This window comes from Thamnophis elegans, chromosome 1, assembly GCF_009769535.1.
Source record: "Thamnophis elegans isolate rThaEle1 chromosome 1, rThaEle1.pri, whole genome shotgun sequence".
In the NCBI taxonomy this organism is placed as follows: Eukaryota; Metazoa; Chordata; class Lepidosauria; order Squamata; family Colubridae; genus Thamnophis; species Thamnophis elegans.
The window spans coordinates 58,836,552-58,863,517 of NC_045541.1; the positions used below are offsets into that span (position 1 = coordinate 58,836,552).

At 39.8% G+C, this 26,966-nt stretch overlaps 1 protein-coding gene across 1 annotated transcript in view; it reads left to right on the top strand.

The window, feature by feature from the left end:
- Positions 1 to 26,966, top strand: part of CNTNAP5 (contactin associated protein family member 5) — a 434,775-nt gene that overhangs the window by 371,114 nt on the left and 36,695 nt on the right. The window contains exons 20-21 of the mRNA XM_032211804.1: positions 8,968 to 9,098; positions 12,319 to 12,406. Of these exons, the coding sequence (XP_032067695.1) occupies positions 8,968 to 9,098; positions 12,319 to 12,406 (219 nt within the window). The remainder of the gene's footprint in view (positions 1 to 8,967; positions 9,099 to 12,318; positions 12,407 to 26,966) is intronic.

A 26,966-nucleotide genomic window follows, 5' to 3' on the forward strand; every position in this document is an offset into this window, starting at 1 on the left:
CTTATCATTGCAGCAGCACAAATTTTTGCTATTGCACAAGTTATTTGCTACTGTTAGATTCAAGTACTGAAGAAGATGGTTCACATAGAAATTTTCTGATCTCACTAGAAATATTTCTAATAGAGGGGAAATGTGCGTTAATATGATATGCCTGTAGAACTTGCAGCACAATAAAACATGTGAAATGTTTTCAACTTCCCCATTGTCACATATACAGGTTCGCTCAGTTATTGGGATTTTATCATACCTGCCATGCAGGAGTGCTGAGGGGATAAGCAAAAATCTAGTTATGAGGTAATGGTTCTTCCAATGCTTTAATGTCACTTCCTTTTGCACAATATGGCCAATATCCTCCTTTATTCTTCTGAAATTGGCTTTGGTTTATATCAGCTCTAATGGTAACGGCTGATAAAGATAGCTTCCTATTTAATCACCATTTGAGCTCTGGCTTTATATGTGGCTAAAGAGGAACATTTATTAATTTGCAAAGTTGTTATTCAGTAAGCAGAACATGTGCATGTGAAAATCTATGCTCAATCATAGCAAAGTCCATTTTGCTTAGTGAGGCTTCCTGCCACATTTAGGATAAATTGGGATGGGAGTATATTACTGTAGAAAGGAAGTGATGAGAAAGGAAACTTGTGGTTAAGCACAGTTAAGTCTTATGCTGGCATTGGCTCTTAGTGCTAAGGATTGAAAAATCATTATGGATGAACTGTATTTATTATTATCAACAGCATGGACAAGTTGCTTAGGATATTTAGGGGGTGCTTCTAATGCTGAGAACGGTGAAAGATTAAGTGTGAACCTGTGAAAAATGGGCAAATCGAGAGCTCCCAAAATGCACTCCATACATTTTGAGCTTTTCTAATCTTAATACTGAGTATTTTGAATCACTGAGTATGCAAGAGGAATGTCAAGAGGCCACCTCTTAGTAAAAACCTCTGTGTAGTAGACATTTTAGAAGGCATGGAATATAAAGCTGAATTGATAGAGACTATTTTCCTACTTATGGCACTGCAGGTTAGTGTGAAGGGCCAGGAGAGGTACAGAAGATTCAAACTCAGCAGCCAAGAGACAGTAATTGGATTAGAGAAAGAGAGAGGAAAAAAGCAATTCAAGCAGTATGTAGGTAATCTGCACATTGCATTTTGGTAGCCTCATATGTCCACGTAGGCTGTTTGGGATAAAACCATTTAATAGCTGTAGGCAGCAGAGGACAGTTGGAAAATGTCTCCCATCTTATTAACAACAGGCAGCAGAGGGCAATTGGAATAGGCCTCCCTCCCTGCTTTTTATATATGCATCCCAAGCAATATATTGGATATGACAGGCCATTTGTCTTCATGATACTATCGTTTCTCAAGAGGCCTGCTTTGGCCTGTTGTCTGCGCACCTTGTTGAAAACCCTATAAAGAACACATCTCCAGACTCTTGTGCTTTGTGCAACTCACAGTGTATTACTTAAAGGAATGCTGAAAGGGGAGGAAAGCATGCAGGTTTTTAGTCATCCTGATCATAGTCTTAACAGAGGTAATTGAAACAAACAATGCATCTTGGTTATACATCAGCTGAAACTCTGAACTCCCTATCACATTTGGCAGGGCATACCTGTTTGGCAAAATAATTCGGGTGGCATGTACATTTAATAATTTATTCTTCTTCCTCGTGTATAAACCATTAAAGGAAATATTCCCTTAAGAAATTGTTGCTCTGCTGTGATGATACAGATTATTATGAACAAAATGGGTGGAGAATAATCCAGCATAAACCAATTTGGTGTAGTGGTTAAGGCGTTCAGCTGGAAATTGGAAGAGTCTGAGTTCTAGTTCTGTTTTAGGCACAAATCCACCAAGGTGAAATGAAGCCAGTTATTCTGTCTCAGGCCTTGGAAGCAGGCAATGTTAAACCACTTTTGCCAAGAAAACGGCAGGGACTATTCGAGGAAATATCCAAGAATTAGATAACAATTGAGAACAGAAGAAAATAATAATAATCTTGTACAAAAAAGATCAAGCGGTTTAAAAAAGGGAGGGGGGAGATAAATGGAGAGTGGTTCATAAACAGTAGAACATTATAAAAGATTTGGTCAAAGACCTTTCCAGGTCCACATTTACTTTCCAAACCCATCAGCATTTATACTTTGCTTTAAGTCAGCAACCCCCAACTTTTTGGGCACCAGAGACCAGTTTCATGGTAGGCAGCTTTTCCATAGACCAGAGGCAATGTGGTTTCGTGCACTGCCCGGATCCTGCATGTACGCAGATGAGGCTTCGTTACCCCTTCCATTAGAGAAAGCACCGAGAAGCTGTCTTGCAGCAATTCTCCTGATCCAACAATCAGTTGATTCAGCTTCCAAAGGTTCAGTAGGTTTGAGACAATTTCCATTTTCCCCCATTCCTTTGTTTCTAGGTTTGCTTAGGTGGTTGTTAACTTTTCATTAAGAGGAGTTGTTACCACAGTTGGTGGTAGGAGAGTTCTGCTTGCCTATCTTGATTTGGAATGAAACACAACCCTTCCCTCCAGTATAGTTAGTTTCACTCCAAGCATTAGGTTGAGTAAGAATGACATCTGAATGCAACAAGAGCTTCAGTTACCCAAAGTGTCAGCCTCCATTAAGATTTTAATCTTGCCAGGGCTGCTACTCCTTTCTCAATGTAGTAACACTAGCATTGAAGATGCTTAAAATTGGTGCTATTTTCTCAGTGATTTCTAAAGGACAGTACTGCTACATCAGGCTTATTCAAGTTACAATGTTTTATTAGTTGATCAAAAAAAATACAGAAATACAAAGAAAAATAAGAACGGGGAAAAGGGAAAGGAAAAAGAAAAGAGGGACATGTGTAAGATAAAAGGGAAAAGAAAAAGAAAAGCATTGACTTCCTTTTCTTTTTAGAATAAGAGAAAAACATATAACCTCAACTTTTTGCTTTTACACAATAATATATACTACCCAATCCTATAACAACAAAACTATCTAATCAGCAAAATCCAAAATCAAAGTTTCACTTTTTCCCCTCTCAAGCACAAAGTCCAGAAGTGGTTTCCAAATAGAAACAAAATTAATTGAACTATTTTCTTTAATCAAAGCAGTCAATTCAGCCATCTCTGCTAACTCCAACAACTTTTGCAGCCATTTTTACATTGTGGTTATCAAAGTATCCTTAAGTTTTTGTGCATTGAGTATTTGTCCTGATGTCAGCATATATAGCATCAAAGTTCCATTTTTTTAAAGTTCTCTGTCCATTAAGCTCAGCAACAGCACCAGGCTTACTGAATACAGTTATTTTGATTTAGGAGCACTAAGAAACCATATTTCCTAGGGTCCCAATGCCACAGCCTGGTGGCATGTTCAGAATAGTACACAAATCCTTGGAAAATGTAGGTTTCCAGAACGTCCACATCCTACAGTTTGGGGGTTTCTAGCCCTGCAACATTATTTTTAATCAATTAGAAACTTAAATATTGATCTTTCCATTCTACTATAGCCAGTGAGAAACATAAATGGGAAAATGAAACAGGCACAAAACTGGACTAATTCAAAGCCAATTTGAATTAAACATGGACTTCAGAGTGATCCATTCATATTATAAGAAAACATAACTGGCACAGTTTTGCCTTCCATACTCTCTCTACTTCAGTGTGACTTGTGATTATAGTAAACTCTCATCAATAAATCACTGCAAAAGGCTCTCCATGCAAATGTTAATAACACATATGGAATATACCATGTCACTAGATTTAGATAGATTTAGATAAATTTAGATAGATTTAGATAAATTTATTTATCTAAATTTATTTATAAATTTATATTATACTAATTGCCTCACTAATGTGATCTTTCATTCTTCACTCAACACCTTCCCTAATTATTTTCTCCTCTTTAGCAATCACTCAAGCATGTGTGATGATGCAATGAGAAAGTGTGGTCACCCTTTTAATAAGCTACTAAAACACTTGACTGTTGTGTAGTTCGGCTGAGATGGAATACCAAATGTTTTTCCTGTTTCCCAGCATGGGATGTGAAAAGATATGAACATCCTAAGTACACTGTGTTTACCCAAAAAACAGTTCTATGGAAATATATTTTTGCAGAAAGAATTGGCTAGTTATTTTTTTTAATTTACATACATACACTTTTTGCATTAGACAAAGAGGAGGCCTATTTCATGGTTTTTGAAATTGAGAAATGTTTATGAGCATATATTTGACAGTTTCATAAGAAGTCAGACTCCAAGGGTAATGGATTTTACCATTCTGATATTAGGAGAACAATCAAAGGCAACATATGGATGCTGTCAGGCATATCAAATGCCAAAATTAGCTGATCAAGCTAGAAGAATATGCCAAGTATGGGGATAATGTATTCTAAAATGAATTTTCTTTAATTCATTGCTCAGAAAAATTGCCAAATAGTGATTGTTTTATTTCCATTCAGTGTATGTATGTATGCTTGCATGTATATATGTGTTTATACAGTACGCCTTCTTACAAGATTATTTAAGTATGTAAGGAAATAGATGATTCCATAAAGAAAAAATCTGTATTGAAAGAAGATAGAAGCTGGCAGAACAAGGAACATATACTCCATTCACATGTTTTCAAGATGCTTGCATTATTCCATCAATCTGAAAAGGAGCAACACTGAAGATAAGATGGTGTGCTTCCTATTCACCATGGTGGGTTTGTGCACTGGGAGGTGAATTCAGAAATATTGAGAGGATGCCAAAGATCCATTCTACTTATCTAAACTTACCCATCTCTTTTGTATGTTTTGAAATAATTGAGCAATTCAGCACTTATTTCATGGTCCAAAGGGAGATTTGAGCTGCAATTTATGTAGGATTCAGTGTCCTTGAACTTACTAGGTCCTACTATCAGCTAGACATAGATTATATTGTCCTATTAGTTCCAATAGGAGAGAATATCTAGCTCAAGGTTGAAATGTGGAGTCCTTGATGTTCTCTGAGTTGTTCACTTGAAGAGATTTCATTACCAGACTGGATAATATTATCAGTGCTAGTGAGCTTGGGGTTTCTCTCTGTTTACATAGAATAGCTTACCCTGCCAGTGTTGAAAGTATCATGTTAGACCTAGAGTGCAACCTCTATGTTGGAGTAGGCCCTCCATTGCTATCACATTATCATTTTTAATTATGACAGAATAGGAAATTATCGAAGTTAATTAACTAGATTTTAATGTAACATTGTTTCTGTTCAATTAAATAAAGCATAGTTCATTTCAGTTCCACTCATTTTTTTTCCTGGCCCTATAGTCAATTTTTTATATAGTATCTTTAGTTGCCAGGAAAGGTTGTCAAAAAGCAAGGAAGACGTCTGCAAACAAATAAAACATAGGAAAGATTGCACATCACATGACTTTACATTAGAACCTTGATATAGTTACAGAGAAATAAAATACAAACACTTTATTGAAATTAAACTTTACCAAGTATATCAGCAGCAGTCATGGAGAGGTGGACAAGGGGAGGTGCATTAAAATAAATAAAGCAGCACTACATCAATTCAACACAATTCCACCCTTTTGTAGTATGTGGTGGCACTGTATGTCTGCAAGAAATGTGTTGAATTTAAGGCTTTCATTATTTTGACAAAAGCGAAATGCACAACTCTGATCTAAAAGCAAAAACACAGTTATCAGAGGATGAGAATACAAGTTATTGCCCTCTTTTCACCCAAGTTGCACCCATAATAACATGTAAAATGTACCCATTCACATTTCTAGGAAAGGGTTTAAAAAGTGCAGATGTAGCCAATCTCAACCACACCACTTTGTTAGCAAGCCAGAGGATAAGGATTAGAGTATCAGAGTCCCTCTGTTAGAGGTAAGATAAACTTCAAAATTTGATTAAATAAATAAATAAATGCTTTCAGTTGGAATTCAAATACACAAAAAGTTCTGCATTAAACAACAATAAGCACAAATATACTGTATCTACATAGAGATACATACACACACACACACACACACACACACACTGTATGTATGTGTGTGTATGTACTGTGTATGTGCGTGTATAAATCCAATATTTAGGAGAAGAAATAAATACTAGGAAACAATGCATATGGCTAGAAATATGTGCATGCCAATATACAACTATGCATACATAAGGTCAATGTGCACAAATGCATGTGAGTTTTTGAGGGGGCAAGGCTGTTGGTGCTAGGACTTTGTTCTTGTTTGTTTTGGTATGACCTGCCTCCTCCTTTGATTCTAAAGATGATTGAGCAAATTTAGAGGTAATAAGATGAGAAACTGAGTGAAAAAGAAATTACAGATTTTCTCATTCATATTCAGTTATTCAATGAACAGCTGTTAGTTTGCTTTGGTACAAAACTCAAACAAAGATGAAACATTACACAATAGAGATTTAGAATTCACACCTTTGCAAACATTTTCTCCCTTTTGCATGAAGCTGTGGGCAAAATATTTACCTTGCCTTTGATTAAATATGCAACAGCCGGATGAAACAGCTTTGCAGGTTACATTCATCTGCTAGTTGACCAATCCTAGGTTGAAAATCTTAAAGTACATTTGTTGATTTCATATTTAATTAGAAAAGCTGCAAAATAAACTGGTAATTATTCTTAAAAGCCATTTGACTAATAACTTGGCAGGAATACATATTTCATGTATTCTAATATGCTGAAAGATATGGTGCCAAAGGCAAGTTGACAAATCAACTGATGACTGGAACAAAAACTCCCAAAGCTATAATTTGAAGATTGCTTTGATTACATTATGTGATATAAATGATCTAAAAATTAAAATAAATTATACACATTTTCTTATTTCTGAATTCATGAATACGCAAAACAAAGTCATTTGGTGCAGTATTTGTTACTTGTTCTGCAATAAATAGTTAATGAAACAATTACTCTTTGCAAAGAACATTATGAAAGAATAGATAATATATGAAAAGATGAAAGAAGATTATTGATTGTGATAACTTAACTGTGATTGTAATTTTGTATTACATCAGGTCTCCAGGGGTTAATTTTGTTCTAGGTGACTTTGCTTATTGTAGCTTAGCATAGTGCTGTACGTAGATTTTAATTCATTTTGATAAAAGAATTTGAGATTTTCTTTCAATGTAACTATCTAAGAAGATAATTGCAGTGAAATTCCCAAGGATGGAATATGGATTTCTTACAACATTATATATTTATCTGTGAGATGGGCAAGTGGTACAAATGAAATGAACATCCTGGATTTCACTATACAGTACTATTGTTTTAATAATGGCATTCAGCATCTAAGTTTGCATAAATCCCAAAGGAGATCATAAGAAGGAAGTTTGTCTCAGGAGGGTTGTGTTTTGTTTTTGTTTCTTTTTATTATGTTTTGTTTTGTATAGGCAGCTAGGGAAGGTCTAGAGTATAACAGAAAACAACACACCAGCAATGGCATTTCTTGCCATCTCTAAGCAAAGCACAAAAATATCGCCAACAGAGAGAGGATAAAATCTTGAGCCCCTTGAGAATAAACAGAGAAGCAGAAATTTGTTTCGTCGCACAGGAAAGCCTTTGAGAAACTGAACCACATTTCAGTAGATTTTTTTCAAACAACATTTTTTTAAAGGAGTCAGCTGTTTCAGGAGTCAATTTCACTATCAATCAAGTACAATCCTTTACATATTTATTCAAAGGAAAACCCTACTACTTAAATAAAAAAAAGCTTAGTAAGGCAACTGTGTATTGGCAAATTGGTGGAGGCATTATTTAACGGGTAATTGATTGCTTATTTATTTACTTACTTGTTTTTATGTGCCGGAGCTAGTATAATTAAAAGATATTTTAGGTTAAGAGCACATGTTTTTTCAAACTATTTAGTTTAAAAAACTTTTCTATATTAGAAAACAAAACATTCCTTTCAATTATGTAATTGAATTCAATTAAAACATTATACTTTTTATTTCCCTACATTCGGTTTTAAATTGATATGATTATAAGGATCCAACTTATCAGAATGAGCTTTCTGTGATTTTTAAAGTACAAACATGGTGACTGAACTTTAAAGATGAGGCACGATAGAGTCTCTGTTTACAGTGCATAACTTTATCAAAGCTGTGATTAAAGCTGTAACTTTTTTACACTTTGGTCATAGGACACCTGTAGCTTTTTGATGTGGTTGGATTCCAGATTCTTCTAACTACAGTCATCCTATTTGAGCTACAGTTCAATTATATTTGATGGGCTGCAGGTTTTCTGCTCCTGATCTATTATAGTATCATGCTGGTGGTTCCATTACTGTTTTACAAGTAGGAAATCTCTTTCTTAAAGATATATATAACAGAATTAGCTTTCCTTTCTTTTGAAAGAACATGCCGTGATTCACTAAATAAAATGAAAAATGATTGTTTGAAAAAAATATGTCACACAAATGCTTTGCCAATTGGAGAGTACACAGCATTGTTAATTGTCCAGAAATCATTTTTTTTTTCCTTTTGGTGGCTTAAGTTATAGAAACCTTTAAATGACATCTGCAGTTTATGATACAACTTGCTTGAATTATCAACATAACATTTTCCTTGATGTTCAGTCTCTTGTTGCTTCATTGGCTTGTATCCTCATGTCTTTATTTATGATCTACCATAAGGCAGACACTTGGAAAGGTCCAAGATTGAAAAAATGAGGAAGCTGAGATACAACAATTCTTATCTCTTCTCCACTTTTACCTCTCACACAAATAGGATAAATGCTTTATGCTTCTCTCTGTTCAAAACAAAATAAAGAGAAGTTTTGCCAGTTGATTTCAACACTCACAGATCTATGATTTAGTGGATCTGATGTGTAAAGTTCTTCACCTGAACTTGATAATCTTTTTTTCTCCCTGTTCCACTGAGGTTTCTTCTGCTTAGATTTATTTCCTGCTTCTTCACAGCAAGTTAGTGATACAGGAATGGATGCTTTGTATTATCACAAATCTTTCTTTCTTCTTTTTAAGGAAGCTTGCAAGTCCGATACAGACTGAGTAAAGACAAATCTCTTATTTTCACAATTGATTCTGGAAACTTTGCTAACAGAGAACTACACAGCGTGAAGATAAATAGAAATGGAAGAGAGCTGACTATTCAGGTATCTAATATATTATTTGTTGTGGCCCACAACTTCCTGAACCCTTTGCAGTCCTTAGTAATCAAATGAAAATAAATTTGATATCTGTCCTGAAAAGCACATGCCCATATTTGCTAAAGTTGCTGTTGGATCTTGTAAGTGGCTACAACAATGGCATGGTCAGATAAGTGCCTTGCCAAACCAAGTGAGAATTTTGTCTTCTGGCTGCAGCAACTACATTAAGACTGGAAATAATGAGAAAGAAGAATGATCCAGAGTTTTAATTGTTCATGCCATATTATCTAAGTCATTGCATATGCTTCTACTCCATACAAAAGAACTAGTAAGTTATAACAGCATGTAATCAGCTGAGAAATCCTAAATTTATTTATTTTTCAAAAAACTGGTCTCCTTTGTTCATCCCTGTTCCTTATCACCATGCTTTGATGCCATGCCATTCAAAATCCAACACTCCTGGGATTTTTTTTCTCTAGAAGAGAACATACAGATGAAGATTGAACTGTGGAGTTCTTTGTGCTTTCTTTCTTTTTTAATAATTATTTTATTTTTAATTTAAAACAAATACAATCCTTTTTACATGCTGTAGAAAATGTATCAGTTGGTTACAAAAAGACTTTGGTGCATCTCTTCCACAGTCAACAAACATAATTCATATTAACTCAAGCATTTTAACTCAAATATTTATACATATCACCATCATTATATCTCCATTTTCATTTGACTATAATTGTCAAGCTAGAGCAGCTGTGTTTATTAGCTGGAGGGTATGGCACAATTTCAAAAGCAAACAGAAATCTTGAGCTTGCAAAAGATATTTTCAGAAATACAGAAATTATCAAATACATATGAGAGGATAGAGAAGAAGCTGAAAGACGTAGAGCATATAACAGCAAAATATGATGAAGAAGTTGAGGATCTTTATCAAATGCAAAATGTGGTGGTTAAAACTCAAAAAAAATCAAAGTGGAAAATGAATATAAAGAGATTAAATTTGCTGATATTCATGGTGATTGGCGAGTGTCTGAAAATGGAGTGGAATGCTGAAAGAGGAATTAAAGGGAGGGGAAATTTATCCCAGAGTACAAGATACAGAAGAAGAAAAAACCAAAGAATCTATGGATTTAAAAGAGAGAAATTTTATTAGCAACAGCATTGATAACACTATTAATAATCAAAGATAAGCTATTAAGGAAACAGAAGAAGGGCATCAAGATTACATGAGAGATCTTATAAGCAAGGAGTTGCTAAGAGGAGTCCATACAAAGTTGATCAAGGAGATGAATAGAGGATTGGTACCACAAATGGCAGAAGATATGAGACTGTTTTGCTATTGGAAAGATACAGGTTGATAGATGGAAGAATATAATTTAAAACTAGTTAAACTTTACTGACAATAGATATAGTTTAAATAAATAATTGATAATGTTACTAATGTATACAATGTGTAGTGTTATCATGAGTATAATTGGATATGAATATTGAATGGTACCCATGTAAGGAAGATTAGAAATCCTTTTGGATTATACATAAAGGTTAATTTAAAAAAAGGAACCAACTTAGATACAGTTAAAGTTTTGATTATTAGGGGGAAAATGTTATGAAACAGAATATAGTCAAATAAAGGAGGGATAAGAATAACAATGTGTATATAGATATGGGTATAATATAAGGAAACTGGACATAAATTTTAAACAGTGATTTGGAAAGGAGGATTAGAAAACTTTGTTATTAAATATTATGGACATAAGGATTTAGTGTCAGTGGAGGATTTTAGAAATAGTAATTGAAAGGCCAGTATGTGGTTATGTATTAAATTTTGGTATATCTTATACTGAAGGATGCTTAAACAATTGGAGTTCTTTGTGCTTTCTGAAGTTGTTTGTTTGTTTGTTTGTTTGAGACATTTGAAACATATACAAGCAGACAACAAAGCTCAGATAGAATCATGAACTCTGCTTCTTTCTCTGTTAGCATAATATTCAATTTAGGGATTTAATATTTACTGATGTATCTTAATTTTGTTTTATTCCAATTTATAATTAGCCAATAAAATTAAGTCAATTGGTATATTTGCTAAAGTAGGCTTGTAAGCCTTGGTCACTTTCTGCTAATCGAACATTACCCTCCACATGCCTAAAATGCAGATATTGGAGAATAGAAACACATATGGAAATAAACAAATTTTGTATCTCCCTCCCTTATAAAAACTGATGGTATCCCAGTGATGTTTGTAGTAAAGTTCTTTAAATTATTCATACCAAGGAGTAGAGAAGACTAGAAACACATACTTTGATGCATTACTAAGGTAGAAGAAAGCCAGAGAATAGAACTTATATTTGGAGTGTGAATGATCAGCAACAAAAGAAGCATGTTGGTACATGCCATGGATATAGATATGGGAGAAATCTAAAGGAAGAATGATAGAAAAATGTCAAAAAGAATAAAAAAGTGGCTCCTGATATCACATTTGATTTTTTATCTACAATGCAATAAAGAAATATAATGAGCTTCATGATATGTTTAAGTCAAAGCTAAATTTATAGACTGAGTAAGAATTACAATGTTAAAAGGATCTTCTTCTTTAGGGAATTATTCATGAAGATGTATTTTGCATTTGGCTCACCCTGCATTTCAGAGAACACAGTTCAGTAGGTTTGCGCTAATGACTTCAAAACGAATTTTCCAAAATAACATAATTCTGTCTATTGTGCTAATTACAATATAAGACATCTTTGGTCAGAAGGCTGATTGTGAATTATTCTAATAATTCTGTCCTTTGGCACATAAAAAATGAAAGATCAATGAATTCTAAACACCTGTTGATTTGCAGTCCTCCAATTCTCAGATGCTGTTCTGCTATTGTGTATGACTTGGCATAGGAATATCCATAATTATAAGAAACTAAAAACAGAAGCCGTGTCAACCTGATTAAGAATCCACGCTAAATTGAGTCCTAGGAAAACAAATTGGGCAGCTTCCCAACGTAGTCTGACCTGCACAGATATTGGAATGATACAGTTGACAGCTACAAGCTTGGGGATTTATTGAGCTGCTCTCAAAATCTCAGTGTTGTACAAACATGGGGAAGATTTCCCTGACAGGAGCCTCATGTTGGAGTGAAATATAAACGTGAAAAAAAATTGCATACCAACAAAAGAATACGCCCTTTACTTGCTTATGAAAGTATTGTTAATACCATGCATTTTTGCTTCCCTTCCAGATTGACCAGGTTCTCAAAGTCAAACACAACTTTTCCTCCGAGGGTGAATTCAGAGCCATCAAATCACTGACCTTAGGGAAAGTGACTGGTAGGCATAGGTGACATTTTTCTGATTTATAGATAATTATTTTATGGTCGACTGTGCAATGCATTGTTTGGATACATGTTGGTACACTTTTATTTTCAATATGTTGCTTACATCTCTGCTATGTCTAAACAGTGTTAATATGAAACTCTTTGCCAGAGATGATGCATTCTTTTTTACTTGGCAGGCATAAATGTGGATGCTCACCATAAAACCTTTTTGTGTATGTGTGTGCAAGTAGAGTATAGAAGAAAAATGTTGAGTTATGAAGGCTATAGAGCTCCTGAACGGCTCAATAGCTGATTGTCACAGACTTCTAAAATAGAATCAGACTGTAAAACAGATAATACTTTAGGGATTCTTTTTAGTATTCCATATTTACTCGGTGGCAAAATAGAAGTAATATATCAACAGCAAAGAGAATGAAGTATTTTGAAGCTGGTACAATACAATCCCATGCATGTTCACTTAAAATTGGATTCAGTTGAGTTTAACAGAATTTACTGCTGAGGAAGTTTGCACATGGTTGCAATTTAAGATGTAAAGCATTGTTACATGTAGTAAGCCACATTGCCAAGAGTGAAGGGGAAGTGTTGCTGCAGCATCAGCCTGGAGATGACTATTATGTGTGTCTGTTAAATTGGGCCACGGTGACAGTCTGGACTATTCATAAGCACCTGAATGCCATCTCAGAGCTGGTATTGGAGTCTCAAAGGTTTTGATCTTGAGATGCATGAATTCTCACACTCTGGGGGTGGATTTCACAATAACTTGTGAGATCATGACAACCATATTACAGGTAATAGTGGATGTAACACACATAGATGGGTTCATGTCTGATTTGTTGTTTACACAGAGAAGATGAAATGTGAGCTGAATCTGGAGAACCTTATTATCTGTCCTTTTTCTTGCATATTGTCAATGAGCTATTAGGATAATAACCAACTTATGCCTGGTTGACCTCTAGAATACCAGAACTAGAATATAATAATAGAATTGGAAAGGACCTTGGAGGTCTTCTACACCAACCCCCTGCCTTGGCAGGAAACCCTACACCACTTCAGACACGTCTTCTTAAAAACTTCCAGTGTTGGAACTAAAAACCTTTGGACTGAGATAATTTACAAATCTTCTTTCTCACCTTCCATCCCTCAGAATTCACATTACCTTCATCCAATATTTTTCTTTGCATGCATAGGTAAAGAAGAATGCTGGCTGGGCTGATAAGAATCATGAAGGCAGAACTGCATAAAAAGTCCTGCCATTTTGAAAAGTGAGGAAAATGCAATCCCTGAATGCCCTGTGGCTGAACTGAAACTCTTACCACTTCCTCAAAATCCTCATAATTTTTATCTCTCCTTGACACCTATTCCAGGAAAATGAGTCTATGATTACAGTGTATATGATAAAGGGAGGTGGCAAGATATTTTTAAATTGTCATCAACCTTCAGTTCTTTAAGATAAACATGGAATAGAAATGTTTTAAATAAACAGAAGTACTTTCCATTTCAGTTTTGCCATGGATCTAAGGAATTGAAATGTTATTTTTAGCTTAAAAGACCAGCATTTGAGAATAAAGGTTTCCCACTCTGTGTCCTTGAATGTTCAGAACTGATACATTTACTTAGCCTGCAGTAAAATTCATGGCAAAAAGTCTAGACTGGAATTGCTTCTGAAACAGAGAATGAGACAGATGATTACTGTGCATCCAAGAACAGTTATAGGGAAGTAACTATTCTGCTCCACTAAAGCACACAAAGCCATTGAGTTTATTTGCATGTCTCTCCATACCCTTAAAAAACTAGTACCTTCATGTGTGAAATGATAACATGCCCCAAAACCTTGTCCCTTCTCTTTTTTTAATCAAGCAACTCTGTGCACAATTTACTGCCATTTCTTTTAGTTAAAGCACTTGATAGTCTAGCTCAGTGATGGCGAACCTATGACATGTGTGTCAGTGCTGACACGCGTAGCCATTTGGGGTGACACGCACAGGATTCATCCCTAAGGTGACCAGACGTTCCGCTGTTGGGACGCGATGCATCTGTAGCGGAGGAGCGGGATCCCGAGGGAGGCTGTTGCAGAAGGGCGAAATCTGAGATTTCTTCGCTTCTGCGGCAGGATAACATTTGTTCTTTAGAGGAAGGGGGGGAGAGACCACTACAGTTGCATTTCTTTTCTTGCTGGGGATTTAGAAGTCTTATGTTCACTTTTATTCCCGGGGAAAAAAACAAACCCGAGCCTCCGCCGTTGTCCAACCCTCGCGTTTCCTGGCAAGAAATCCATCCCCCATTATGACGAGGTATGCCAGCTTTCGATTGGTAAGGCATCCTCGGCATCCCCCGGGTGATCTCTGGGCCCCCGGCTTCCCCATCTCCTCTCCTATGGGGAGACGTGCATCATAATGTTGTAAGCTGCCCGGAGTTACCTGTGTGTGAGGTGGGCTGCCCTATGCATTTGCGTTTGTGTGCTGGAGAGAGAGTGAAAAAGAGAGGGAGAATTATATTAATTAGAAGCGGCGGTGGCGGACGTCGGCAGCGACTGTAACGACTGCTCGGGCGAGGTGCGGAGGAAGAACGGAAGGTCCCTCCCGCCCGCGACGACGGCTCCAGCCATGGACGACCAGGCTGGCCCCAACAACAACAACGCACTGCTCTTGCCGCCACCTCCGGATGGGAAGCAACCACGCCTGTGCGGCCCCTGTGCTGAGGTGGGAAGCGAGTTGGCAAGGCGTGGTTGCTTCCCACCCGGAGGTGGCGGCAAGAGCAGCGCGTTGTTGTTGTTGAAGAAGACGCCGGGGCCAGCCTGCTCGTCCATGGCTGGAGCCGTCGTCACGGGCGGGAGGGACCTTCCGTTCTTCCTCCGCACCTCGCCCGCGCGGTCGTTACAGTCGCTGCTGACGTCCGCCACCGCCGCTTCCCTCGTCCGTCTCGATTGCTGGAAGCAGTAACAAATGGTGCGTCTGCTCCGCTGTCAGCGCCTTGACAGTCACCCCAGCCGGCGGCTACCGGGCCTCGCTGGAGTCAATTGCAAAACCGCGTTCAGCGCTTTGAGGACCTGAGGCATCTTGGGAAATGCAGTTCCCTATCGGAAAGAATGGAGTAGCTGCGAATTTGTAACAACAGAAGATAATAACTTGGTGCTTCGCAGGTTACAAAAATCTCAAGTTTGATTTGCACACTGTTTTTTAAAAGTTAGATAAAGAAATTATGCTGTGAAAGCGACTAGAAAGCCTCCCCTCCCCTTCCTGTGTGCGAGAAAGGGAAGGAGAGGAAGGAAGGAGGGAGGGGGGAAGGAAAAGAAGAAGGGAGGGGGGAGAAGATGGAAGGAGAAAAGATGGATGGAAGGAGAAAGAATGGGAGGAGAAGGAGGAAGATGGAATAAAAAAAGAAGAAAAAGAAGAAGGGAGGGAGAAAAGAGGGAAGGAGGTAGGAAGAAAAGGGGAAGAGAGGGAAAGAGCAGAAAGACAAAGAGGATGAAGTTGATAGGCAAGAGGAAAGAGGAAGGAAGGAAAAAAGAAAAAGGGAGGGAGAGAGGAAAGAAGAAAAGATGGAACTGGAAAGGAAAGAAGGGAGGGAGGGAGGAAAGGGGAAGACAGGGAAAGAGCAGAAAGACAGAGAAGGTGAAGGTAGATAGGCAGAAGGAAGGAAGAAGGAAGAAAGAGGGAAGGAGGGAAGGAGGAAGGAACAGAAGCGAAGAGGAAGAGAGAAATGGAAAGAGCAGAAAGACAGAGAAGGTAGATAGGCAAAAGAAATGAAGCTGAAAGAATGGAAGGAGGAAGGAAGAGGAAAGGAGGAAGGGAGTGAGTGAGGAAAGAAGAGAGGATGGAAGGAGAAAGGAAGGAAGAGAGGGAAAGAGCAGAAGACAGATAAGGTGAAGGTAGATAAGCAAGAGGAATGAAGGAAGAAGTGAGGAGTCTCGAGGAGGGGGAAAACATTTAGTGACCAGAGTTACAATGGCATTGAAAAAAGTGACTGATGAACAAAGAAGTTACTAAGCAGGTATGTTAAATAATTTGTTTTTGGTTTATTAAATACAATTATATTGCAATTATATATTTTTGTAGTTTAAACTATAAATTGCGCAAAATTATGTTTTTGTCGAAGTGACACACAACGCAAGTTATGCTCGATTTTTTGCCGATTTTTGACACACCACGCCAAAAAGGTTGCCCATCACTGGTCTAGCTGGAGGCTCCATTTACTGATTGCTAACAGGTGGACGATGTTCAGTGTTTCAAAACCTAAGGACACCAATGGATATCGCACTCCAGATGTGAATCTCCTTATCTTTATCAAAACGAGGCTATCAAACGGGCCCTGCCTTTTCCTGAAATTAATTACCTTGATTTCAGGCAATCTGTTTTTCCTCGATGTGCATATCTCATTGGGGAATTTTTCAGGACAGCAAAGGAGCTGAAATTAAATGGCTGTGTTTTCCATTAAATTAAAGGGGATGCTTTTTATGTGCATAGCCAATCATGCATGCCCATATCTTATATTCAAGGGGAAGATTAACTGAATGAATCAAAAAGTCTGCACATAAGGTGGTTCTGAAATTAACTATATATAAATCTCAGAAGCCAGGTGGAATGGAACATGAAAACAGTGTCAGCAATGTCAGTTAACTAAGCAAGAAATGAGGGCTAATATATGAAATTAGTTGTTTTTTCCAATAGCCCTTTAAATATAAGCCAAACTCTCCAAAATTATAGTTCTGATGTAAAAAAACAGGTTTCAAAATTACAATCCCAGAACACTGTTATCTGTGAGCACCCTTGATTTCAATCTCTAGATTTTTATTACATGGTTAAAGAAATACAAATGCAATTCCAAATATGTTTTATCATTCCTGTTGCTTTTTTTTCTTTTATTCCTTCTTATATTGCATTGGAAGATAAAAGTTTGCATTCTTGCATTATTTCAGATTTTATCTAGCTATTTGATGGAGGAATTATACAATTCTTCTAATATAATGGGACAATTTATATTCTAAATCCTTCCAAACCTGAGTACTTATCTTGCCAATATTCTAAGTCAAACTTCCCCAAATGGGTGCTTTTCAAATATGTTGATGGGATTATATCAAGATAGCAATTTCATCAACTGTGTTGGTGGGGAGTTTGAGCATTATCATTTCAAAATGTGCTAAGGTCTTTATATTAAGAAAAATGGACTAAGGATTGAAAATCCTGATTACTAGCTTCAAACAGGACATTTGTTGATGGCAGAGTATGATTCATTATTGAGGAAATCTGTGGCACCCCACAATAGTTCCCTGTCTCTCACATTAATTATAAGCTGGATATGACTGATTGGAGCTGGAAACCAATATATGGAAAGCTCTTATGTTATGAAATGAATTGGAAATATCATCAACCTAGACACCGTATCAATTTCCTTGGGATAGAGCAGTCTAGAGTAACCTGCTCTAGATTTCACAAACGTCAGCCTGCTTCTTCACAGTTTCAAAGCTGTACAAAGCTCAGTGTGGTAGCAACTATAGCAAAAGAAAGAAAACTTACATTGTTTACAAACATTTCAGACTAGGGAACAGGAGGCAGAGGGCATTAGATTTTATATTTCTCTTTAAATCTTTGCAATCAAATCACTATTGTTTGGATTCAGTTTGGAAAATAGGTTGGGTTACAAGACAATAGTAGACCTAAAGTTACTGTTCAAGCTTCCATAACTGAATGAAGACTTCAAAGTTACAGTATGTTGAACCGTGTGTCATCCTTGATTTATGAGATACACTGGTTACTAGCTACTTTCTGGATGCAATTCAAGGAGCACTGGTCATCACCTATAATGCTACACATGGCATAGAGCTTGGTTATTTACTTAATCAAAGATTTTGAGAAGAATATGCCTGCTGCAGGTGCCTTCTGTAGAACAATCCTCATATCCCAAGATTTATACAGACTGATTCTAGAGTTGTTCCAGAAGTCATTAAAACATTGCTCTGCTCCAAGGCCTGGAATTAGGATAGATGCTGAGCTTTTGTTAGGTTTTTGTTGGTGGTGGTGGTAGTGGCGGTGGTTTTAATTGTATTTTGGTTGTTTTACTTACTGGACATATAATTTTTTTGACTGGTTTTCTTTGTGTGAATTGGAATTAATTTCTTATTGGATTGGAAGGTGGTCTTCCAATCTAATAATAAATAAATATATTTTTTTAAAAAGCAGCTAACCTGGGTCTCACCAGTCCTCATTCAACTTATTCTTCATTGGCTCTCACTTCCTAACAATACGCAGCTTCACAGAAAGACAACGGAGAACAAATAGATTGACTGAAAGTATAATTTTAAACATATCTATACTGAGTTACAATAGGGTATTCCTCCAGAGTCTGTCTCTTTATCTTTCTCAGTATGTATGTATTATACGTACATGCATACATGTACAGGTGAAACTCGAAAAATTAGAATATCGTGCAAAAGTTCATTTATTTCAGTAATGCAACTTAAAAGGTGAAACTAATATATGAGATAGACTCATTACATGCAAAGCAAGATAGTTCAAGCCGTGATTTGTCATAAATGTGATGATTATGGCTTAGAACTCATGAAAATCCCAAATCCACCATCTCAGAAAATTAGAATATTACATGCAATCAATAAAACAAGGATTGTACATAGAACAATATGGGACCTCTGAAAAGTAGAAGCATGCATATGTACTCAGTACTTGGTTTGGGTCCCTTTTGCAACAATTACTGCCTGAATGCGGCATGGCATGGAAGCTATCAGCCTGTGGCACTGCTGAGGTGTTATGGAAGACCAGGATGCTTCAATAGGGGCCTTCAGCTCTTCTGCATTGTTCAGTCTCATGTCTCTCATCTTTCTCTTGGCAATGCCCCATAGATTTTCTATGGGGTTCAGGTCAGGTGCGTTTGCTGGTCAATCAAGCACAGTAATCCCACAGTATTAACCAGGTTTTAGTGCTTTTGGCAGTGTGGGCAGGTGCCAATTTCTGTGCATGTGCGAGACCTGAATAGTTGCCTGGCTTTCTCGCTCTTTAGAAAGCCGGATGAAAAAAGACCTCAGAGAGCCTTCGAAACCTGTTAATTTATTACCAAAGGTCACCCAAGGAGGACTGGAGTCTGGTTAGTAAGAGAAGAGAGAGGACCAGGCACATGGAAGTCTTCTGAAGTTCGGGAACGGGGGAAACTCTCGGCCTGGATTAAGGCCTAGATTTACACCCTGTGGCGTGGAGAGGAAGATGGCAGCGTTCTACTATAGCCTCCGGCCGGACAGCAGCATTTATTTACAACCTTTGGCATTTTCGGAGTTTTTGGAGTTTAGGAAGAGAGAGGAGAGAGGAGAGAGGATTGGACATCTGAAGCCCTGAAAAAGCATTCAAGAACCAGGAGTGACGCTGCCTCCTCCTTCGTCATCATTTCTGTTATTGGGATAACCAAAGACCAGCTCAAAAAAAGAGCTGGTCTTTGAAAAAAGATTTCAAAGAACAGCCGCCTCCGGACATTTTTCAAGCAGCGAAACCTCGGCGGCTTGAAACTATCCACACTGTGCAGAGAAGATGGCAGCGCCGCGCTGCTGATGGCAGCACTCTATCTTAATTTCTGGCGTTTGTGGACCTTATTTTGACTTGATTCCAACTGAGCGGTGAGCCTGGGGACCCTACTATTTATCATCACCCCAGAAAGGTGGGGGTTTATTGGGGACTTTTCGGGATTGGTGGATCAGGCGGCTGGCTGTGCTTGCCATTGCCGTAGCCTTCCTTGGACGCCCCCCCCCCCTCCATTCTGCTCACTTTGCCCACGGTCACAGCCTCTCCTCTTTGCCCTTCTGTGGGTCTGGGCGTGTAAAATCCTTCCTGCCCAGTATTTATATTTTACTTGCCTGGCCGTGACCATCTCGGCAGCCCATCTCGGTGGCCTGTGACCATCTTGGCGACCATCTCGGCGGCCCGGACTATACTTCGGTGCGGAGAGGAAGATGGCAGCACCGCGCTGCCGGTAGCAGCGGTTACAACGTTTGGCATTTTGGAGCCTAGGGAATAGGAGAGGGGAAAGACCTGGACACTTCTTCATCTTGCTTGCCTCCTTGCCACCGCAGCCTTTTCTCCTCATTCTGTCTGCATGCTCTACATTGCCCCTTCTGCCCCCCCTTGTTGCTGTGGAGCCTTTACCATCTCCCTACCCAGCACTGACTCTCCACCACCTTGGCCTGCGACCATCTGCTTTGGCCTGTAACAACCATCCTCCTCTGACCGCTTGCTACCCTCCACTGCCCCTAGATAGTTAGGTATAGATAGGTATAGATAGGTATAGATAGGTATAGATAGGTATAGATAGGTATAGATAGGTATAGATAGGTATAGATAGATTTATAGATAGGTATAGGTACTTGGGCAGCGTCCATCTGATGGTGCACTCAGCCTGTGGGAAGGACTGATAGAGGTTAGGGTTAGGGTTAGGGTTAGGGTTGGGGTTAGGGTTAGGGCTAGGGTTAGGGTCAGGGTTAGGGTTAGGGTTAGGGTTAGGGTTAGGGTTAGGGTTAGGGTTGGGTTAGGGTTAGGGTCAGGGTTAGGGTCAGGGTTAGGGTTAGGATCAGGGTTAGGGTTGGATTAGGGTTAGGGTCAGGGTCAGGGTCAGGGTCAGGGTCAGGGTTAGGGTTAGGGTTAGGATTAGGGTTAGGGCTAGGGTTAGGGTTGGGTTAGGGTCAAGAGTGATAGAGGATGGCAGCCTTAGGGGTGAGGACTTGGCATCTTAAAGATTGGCGCTCTCCCTTCCTCCTTCTCGATCTGTTCAAGCCACCCCCAGACTTTGGACCCCCAGACTTTGGACCTTTTAGATCCTCAGGAGAGGGGGAAGACAAGGCATTCCCCTGCACGTGGCCCGTTATAGGTGATTGTGTTAATCTTCATCTTGATCTGGAGGGTGTGAGACTGGAAAGTTGCTGCTTGCTAACATTGGGCGTCTACACCTTGCCCCTCTACATTTACAATCACCCTGCACAATACCGACTTTTGGACCTTTGGCCTTGGGTGTCTTTCTGGGACCTAGAGGAAGGGAGAGGAGCAGAGCAGCTCTCCCTCCTCCTTTATACCATCGCTTTTATATCACACTAGCGCAGTGCTCCGCAAATTTTAATGAATGTGGTGTGTATGGTGTTCCTGTTTGATGTCTGTACCCACTTTTTTAATCTCATTATTGTTGTAGTTTTTGTGTTTTAATTGACTTATATGGGGACTGTCTGGGTGAGTGGCTGTGTATTTATGTTAGGATTGGGATTATAACCTGGTACCTTCTCCACTGAGTGCGATTGCAGAAGCGGTAGGGGGCCCCAGGCCTACCTCCCATCCTAGTATGACTGATTCAAATAGCCTGATGGAAGGAGTGGAGGCCATGAGAGGGGAAATGGGGTCTATGGTTGTGGGGGTGGGCCGGAGCATTACGGTCATTATGGGGAGGGGCAGGTACAACAGGAACTTCAGGGCTAGCCATTACCAGGGAAGGAGGGTCCGCTATGTCACAGCGATCCCCCTTTCCGGCCCTGTTAGTTCCACTCCAGGGCCAGATGGCGAGAATTGTCAGGGCCCTGGTCTCAGGCTGTTGTTGCTAAATGCCAGGTCTGTGGTTCATAAAGCTCCCCTCATCCGGGATCTAATAGTAGACGAGGGGGCAGACCTGGCATGTATTACTGAAACCTGGCTGGGCCCGGAGGGAGGGGTCCCCCTCACTGAAATGTGCCCAGAGGGATTTCAGGTGCTCCACCACCCGCGACCTCAGAGAAGGGGTGGGGGAGTGGCCGTCATCATCCAAAGGTCATTAGTTCCTCCAGAGCTTGTCGGGTGTGAGTCCTTGTTGTTGAAGTTGGACCTTGGGGGTCAAGTGGGCTTACTGTTAACGTACCTACCTCCCAACAGCGTTGCAACAGCCCTTCCCTCCCTCCTCGAGTCAGTAGCCGAGCTGGCAGTCGAGTTCCCCGGCTTATGGTGCTGGGGGACTTCAACCTGCCTATGCTTGGTGAACGCTCTGATGGGGCGCAGGAGTTCATGGCTTCCATGACAGCCATGGACTTTACCCAAGTAATCCAGGGTTCGACTCATTCAGCGGGCCACACACTTGACCTCGTATTCCTCTCGGAGCAGTGGAGGCGTGATCTAGAATTGAGGGGTATTAAGATCTTGCCCTTGTCATGGTCTGATCACTTCCTACTGGGGCTTGACTTTTGGAAACCAATCCCCCACTGTAGGGAGGAGGAACCAATTAGGTGGTTCCGCCCCAGACGCCTGATGGACCCTATGGGATTTCAGACAGCACTTGGAGTGATACCTGACACTCTCGTCCACAGTCCGGTCGAGTCCTTAGTCGCTGCCTGGAATGCAGTGGCGATGGGGGCTCTAAACCGGATTGCGCCTTTGCGGCCTCTCCGAGGTAGCGGATCCAGGAGAGCTCCTTGGTTTACCGAGGAACTCCGGGAGATGAAGCGCCAAAAGAGACATCTAGAGTGCTGCTGGAGGGCCAGTAAGTCTGAGTCAGACCGAGCACTGATGAGAGCCTATATCAGAGCCTATCTCGTGGCAATACGGGCGGCGAAATTTTCGCATTTTGTCGCTCTTATTGTGTCTGCTGAATCACGCCCAGCCACCTTGTTTAGGATAATCCACTCCTTCCTGAAAGGGAGGGACATGGATGAACCTTTGCAAGGTAGAGCTGAGGAATTTGTTCAGTATTTAACGGATAAAGTCGCTCGGATTCGGACAGACCTGGACTCCAATTGCACAGTACCAGCCGAGGTACTGGGGGAAGGTCTTGAGTGGAGTTTATGGATTGAGTTTCAACTTGTCACGCCTGAGGAAGTGGACAAGGCCATGGGAGCGGTGAGCGCCTCCACTTGTATACTGGACCCGTGCCCTTCCTGGCTGGTTTCGACCAGCAGGAAGGTAACATGCTGCTGGATCCAGACGATAATTAACACCTCCCTCCGGGAGGGATCCTTCCCGCTCCTCTTAAAGGATGCAGTGGTGAGACCCCTCCTGAAGAAACCGTCTCTGGACCCAGCCATTTTGAGCAACTATCATCCGGTCTCCAACCTCCCCTTTGTAGGGAAGGTTGTTGAGAAAGTGGTGGCCTCTCAACTCCGACAGTCCTTGGATGAAACCTATTATCTGGATCCCTTTCAGTCCGGTTTCAGGCCTGGCTACAGCACAGAAACTGCTTTGGTCGCGCTGATCGATGATCTCTGGCGAGCCAGGGATAGGGGTCAGTCCTCTATCCTAGTGCTCCTTGACCTCTCAGCGGCCTTCGATACCATCGACCATGGTATCCTTCTGCGACAGTTACGAGAGGTGGGAGTGGGAGGCACCGTTCTTCGGTGGTTCTCCTCCTACCTCTCGGACAGGTCGCAGTCGGTGTTGGTCAGAGGACAGAGGTCGACCCCGAGGCCCCTCAATTATGGGGTGCCACAGGGCTCGGTCCTGTCCCCCCTCCTATTTAACATCTACATGAAGCCACTGGGTGAGATCATATGGCGGCACGGGATTAAATACCACCAATATGCGGATGATACACAATTGTATCTGTCCGCCCAGTGCCAACTCAGTGAAGCAGTAGAAGTAATGGGCCAGTGCCTGGAGGCTGTCAGGGTCTGGATGGGAACGAACAAGCTTGCACTCAATCCTGACAAGACCGAATGGTTATTGATGTTCCCTCCCAAAGATTGGCTAATCTTTCCATCTCTTAGTCTGGGGGGTGAAATTATACGCCCCTCAGAGAGGGTTCGCAATTTGGGAGTCCTCCTGGATCCATAGCTGACTTTAGATCACCAGTTATCGGCTGTGACCAGGGGGGTCTTTGCCCAGGTTCGCCTGGTGCACCAATTGCGACCCTATCTGGACCGGGAGGCACTTCCGATAGTCACTCACACCCTCGTGACCTCAAGACTGGACTACTGTAATGCGCTTTACCTGGGGCTGCCCTTGAAAAGTATTCGAAGACTTCAGCTAGTCCAGAATGCAGCCGCGCGAGCGATTGTGGGTGCACCTAGATACACCCACGTTACACCTATCCTCAAGCATCTCGCGCGGCTGCATTCTGGACTAGCTGAAGTCTTCGAACACTTTTCAAGGGCAGCCCCATGTAGAGCACATTATTTAAAGGCTCAGGAACCTTTGCAGGTGTTATGGCTTAATTAGCTGATTAGAGTGGGACACTTTGAGCCTAGAATATTGCATCTTTTCACAATATTCTAATTTTCTGAGATTGTGGATTTGGGGTTTTCATGAGCTGTAAGCCATAATCATCACAATTATGACAAATCACGGCTTGAACTATCTTGCTTTGCATGTAATGAGTCTATCTCATATATTAGTTTCACCTTTTAAGTTGCATTACTGAAATAAATGAACTTTTGCACGATATTCAAATTTTTCAAGTTTCATCTGTATACATCCTTACACACATATGCATGCACACAATAAATATGCATACACAATTGGAAAACCTGACATCATATTTTGAAATTTGAAACTTTTGAATGATTGAATTATGATGTATAGAAACATTTGCATGTCTCAAAAAAAATTATAGTATCACTAGCAATGGAGTAAGATCAGGATGACTAAGAGAGCCATGGTGGCTCAGTGGTTAGAATGCAGTATGCGGGCTACTTTTGTTGCCTGCAATTTGGCAGTTCAAATCTTACTAGGCTTAAGGTTGATTCAATGTGCTGATTCTGTAAACCTCTTGGAGAGGGCTGGGAAGCACTGTGAAGCAGTATATAAGTCTAAGCACTGTTGCTATCCTCCTTTCTCACTACCATCCCCATTGTTTTGTTCTGAAATGGAAACAGTCCACAATGTCTCATGTTGTGAATGTAATACAAAATCGACCATTTATACTGGAGCAGTGGGAGCTCTCTGAAACTTGGAAAACTTTAATAGATCATCCACCTAAGAATTGCCAGTTAATATTAAATAGGCCATTCCTCAGAACAATTAGAGAGGGGTTTGTTTGTTTTTTCAAATTGTTCCATTTCTACCTGGTCTTAGTACGCAGTAACTGGAAGGGAAAGTCATTTCACAGCGAGAGAAAAACATTCTACTTCCACCTCTAGAGACTGCTATTATTGTCAGAAATAGAGTTTGTAATATTACTTAATTGCTGTGCCTTATGCTATACTTCAGGGAGAGTCTATAGGATCCCTTTGGGAAGGGTTGCTAAAATAGAGGGTTGCAAAGTCTCCACCCTCTTCCTCGTGAGATCTTTCTCTTGGAATGTTATTTTTAGAATGAACTGTTGCTCTTTCAATTGACTGCAGCTGTCTACTCTCAAAAGCAGTTTTCTTTGGCATTTACAGATCTCCATTAAGTTACATCCATGATGAAAGCCTTTTTCCCCCCACTTGGCATTATGAACCAAATGGGAGTGGTTGTGTTTTGACATTTTGCATTGTTTCAGTGGGTGGTTTACGACGGTGAACAAAAAAATAACAATAAAAAATTAACTTGGTAGCATTATCTGACATAGACTTCCATATGAAAGAAAAGTTGTGGTGGAATATTTGATTTATATGCAGAATAAGCATATCAAGAGTTTCTTGTAAAATGATAGTGATGTGTACAGCATCTGCTTTAAAGATAACTGCTTGAGTGAGGGGAAATAACCATTGAACATGCCCAAAAGAAAAAAAATGCTTAGCATGGTGCAAAGGAAATTGTCTCTGTTATAGAGATCCACTTGCATCTTCATTGTAGTCTCTCCCAATATACATAGTTAAAATATTGGCTCAAAAATACCTTAAAAGTACAACCCTATGCTTGTTTTCTTGTTTGAAAACCTCATTTATTTCAGTACATTTTACTTCTGAGTTTACACATATGCTCCACTTTGTTACTGCAATAGTTAGAAACCTGGAGATTGTGAGTTCTAGTCCCATTTTAGGCATGAAAGGCGGCTGGGTGGCCTTGGATCAATCACACACTCTCAGCCCAACCCACTTCAAAGGGTTGTTGTTGTGGGGAAAATAGAGGAGGAATGAGTATTGTGTATGTTTTCCACACTCAGCTATTTAAATGAAATGATAACGGTTGGATACAAACTTGTAAAAAATAATATGGGGGTTATTTGTCTTCCCAAAGTCACAATGAATTCATAAAGCATGACTCTGATTACATCATCCGAAGTAGAAGAGTTTGATAGGCCAAGTAAAAATATTAATGGTCAGGAAGGAAACTGTTGTAGCACAATACCAATGCAACATAACTATGACATTTTTGTGCATATTTTGAGGGCGCATAGATGTTCCAACAGTGGCATTGTGTAGTACCGTATATCTCATAATCTATGTCAGATTTTGTGGTTGTGCGTTGATTGGTTGTACTAACTAGAACATCTATTTATGACAACACAACTTTAGATGTCTGAGGTCATGGTTAATGGTCTTCATATTTGTAGGTTTCAAGATCATACTATAAATATTCAACCACATACACTTTGATAAAATAACTCCTATAAAGGTGGCCTTGGTCTGTCAGTCACACAAGTTAATGTGCTATCCACTCTCCCATGCACTGTTTAGTGAATATATCTCACCC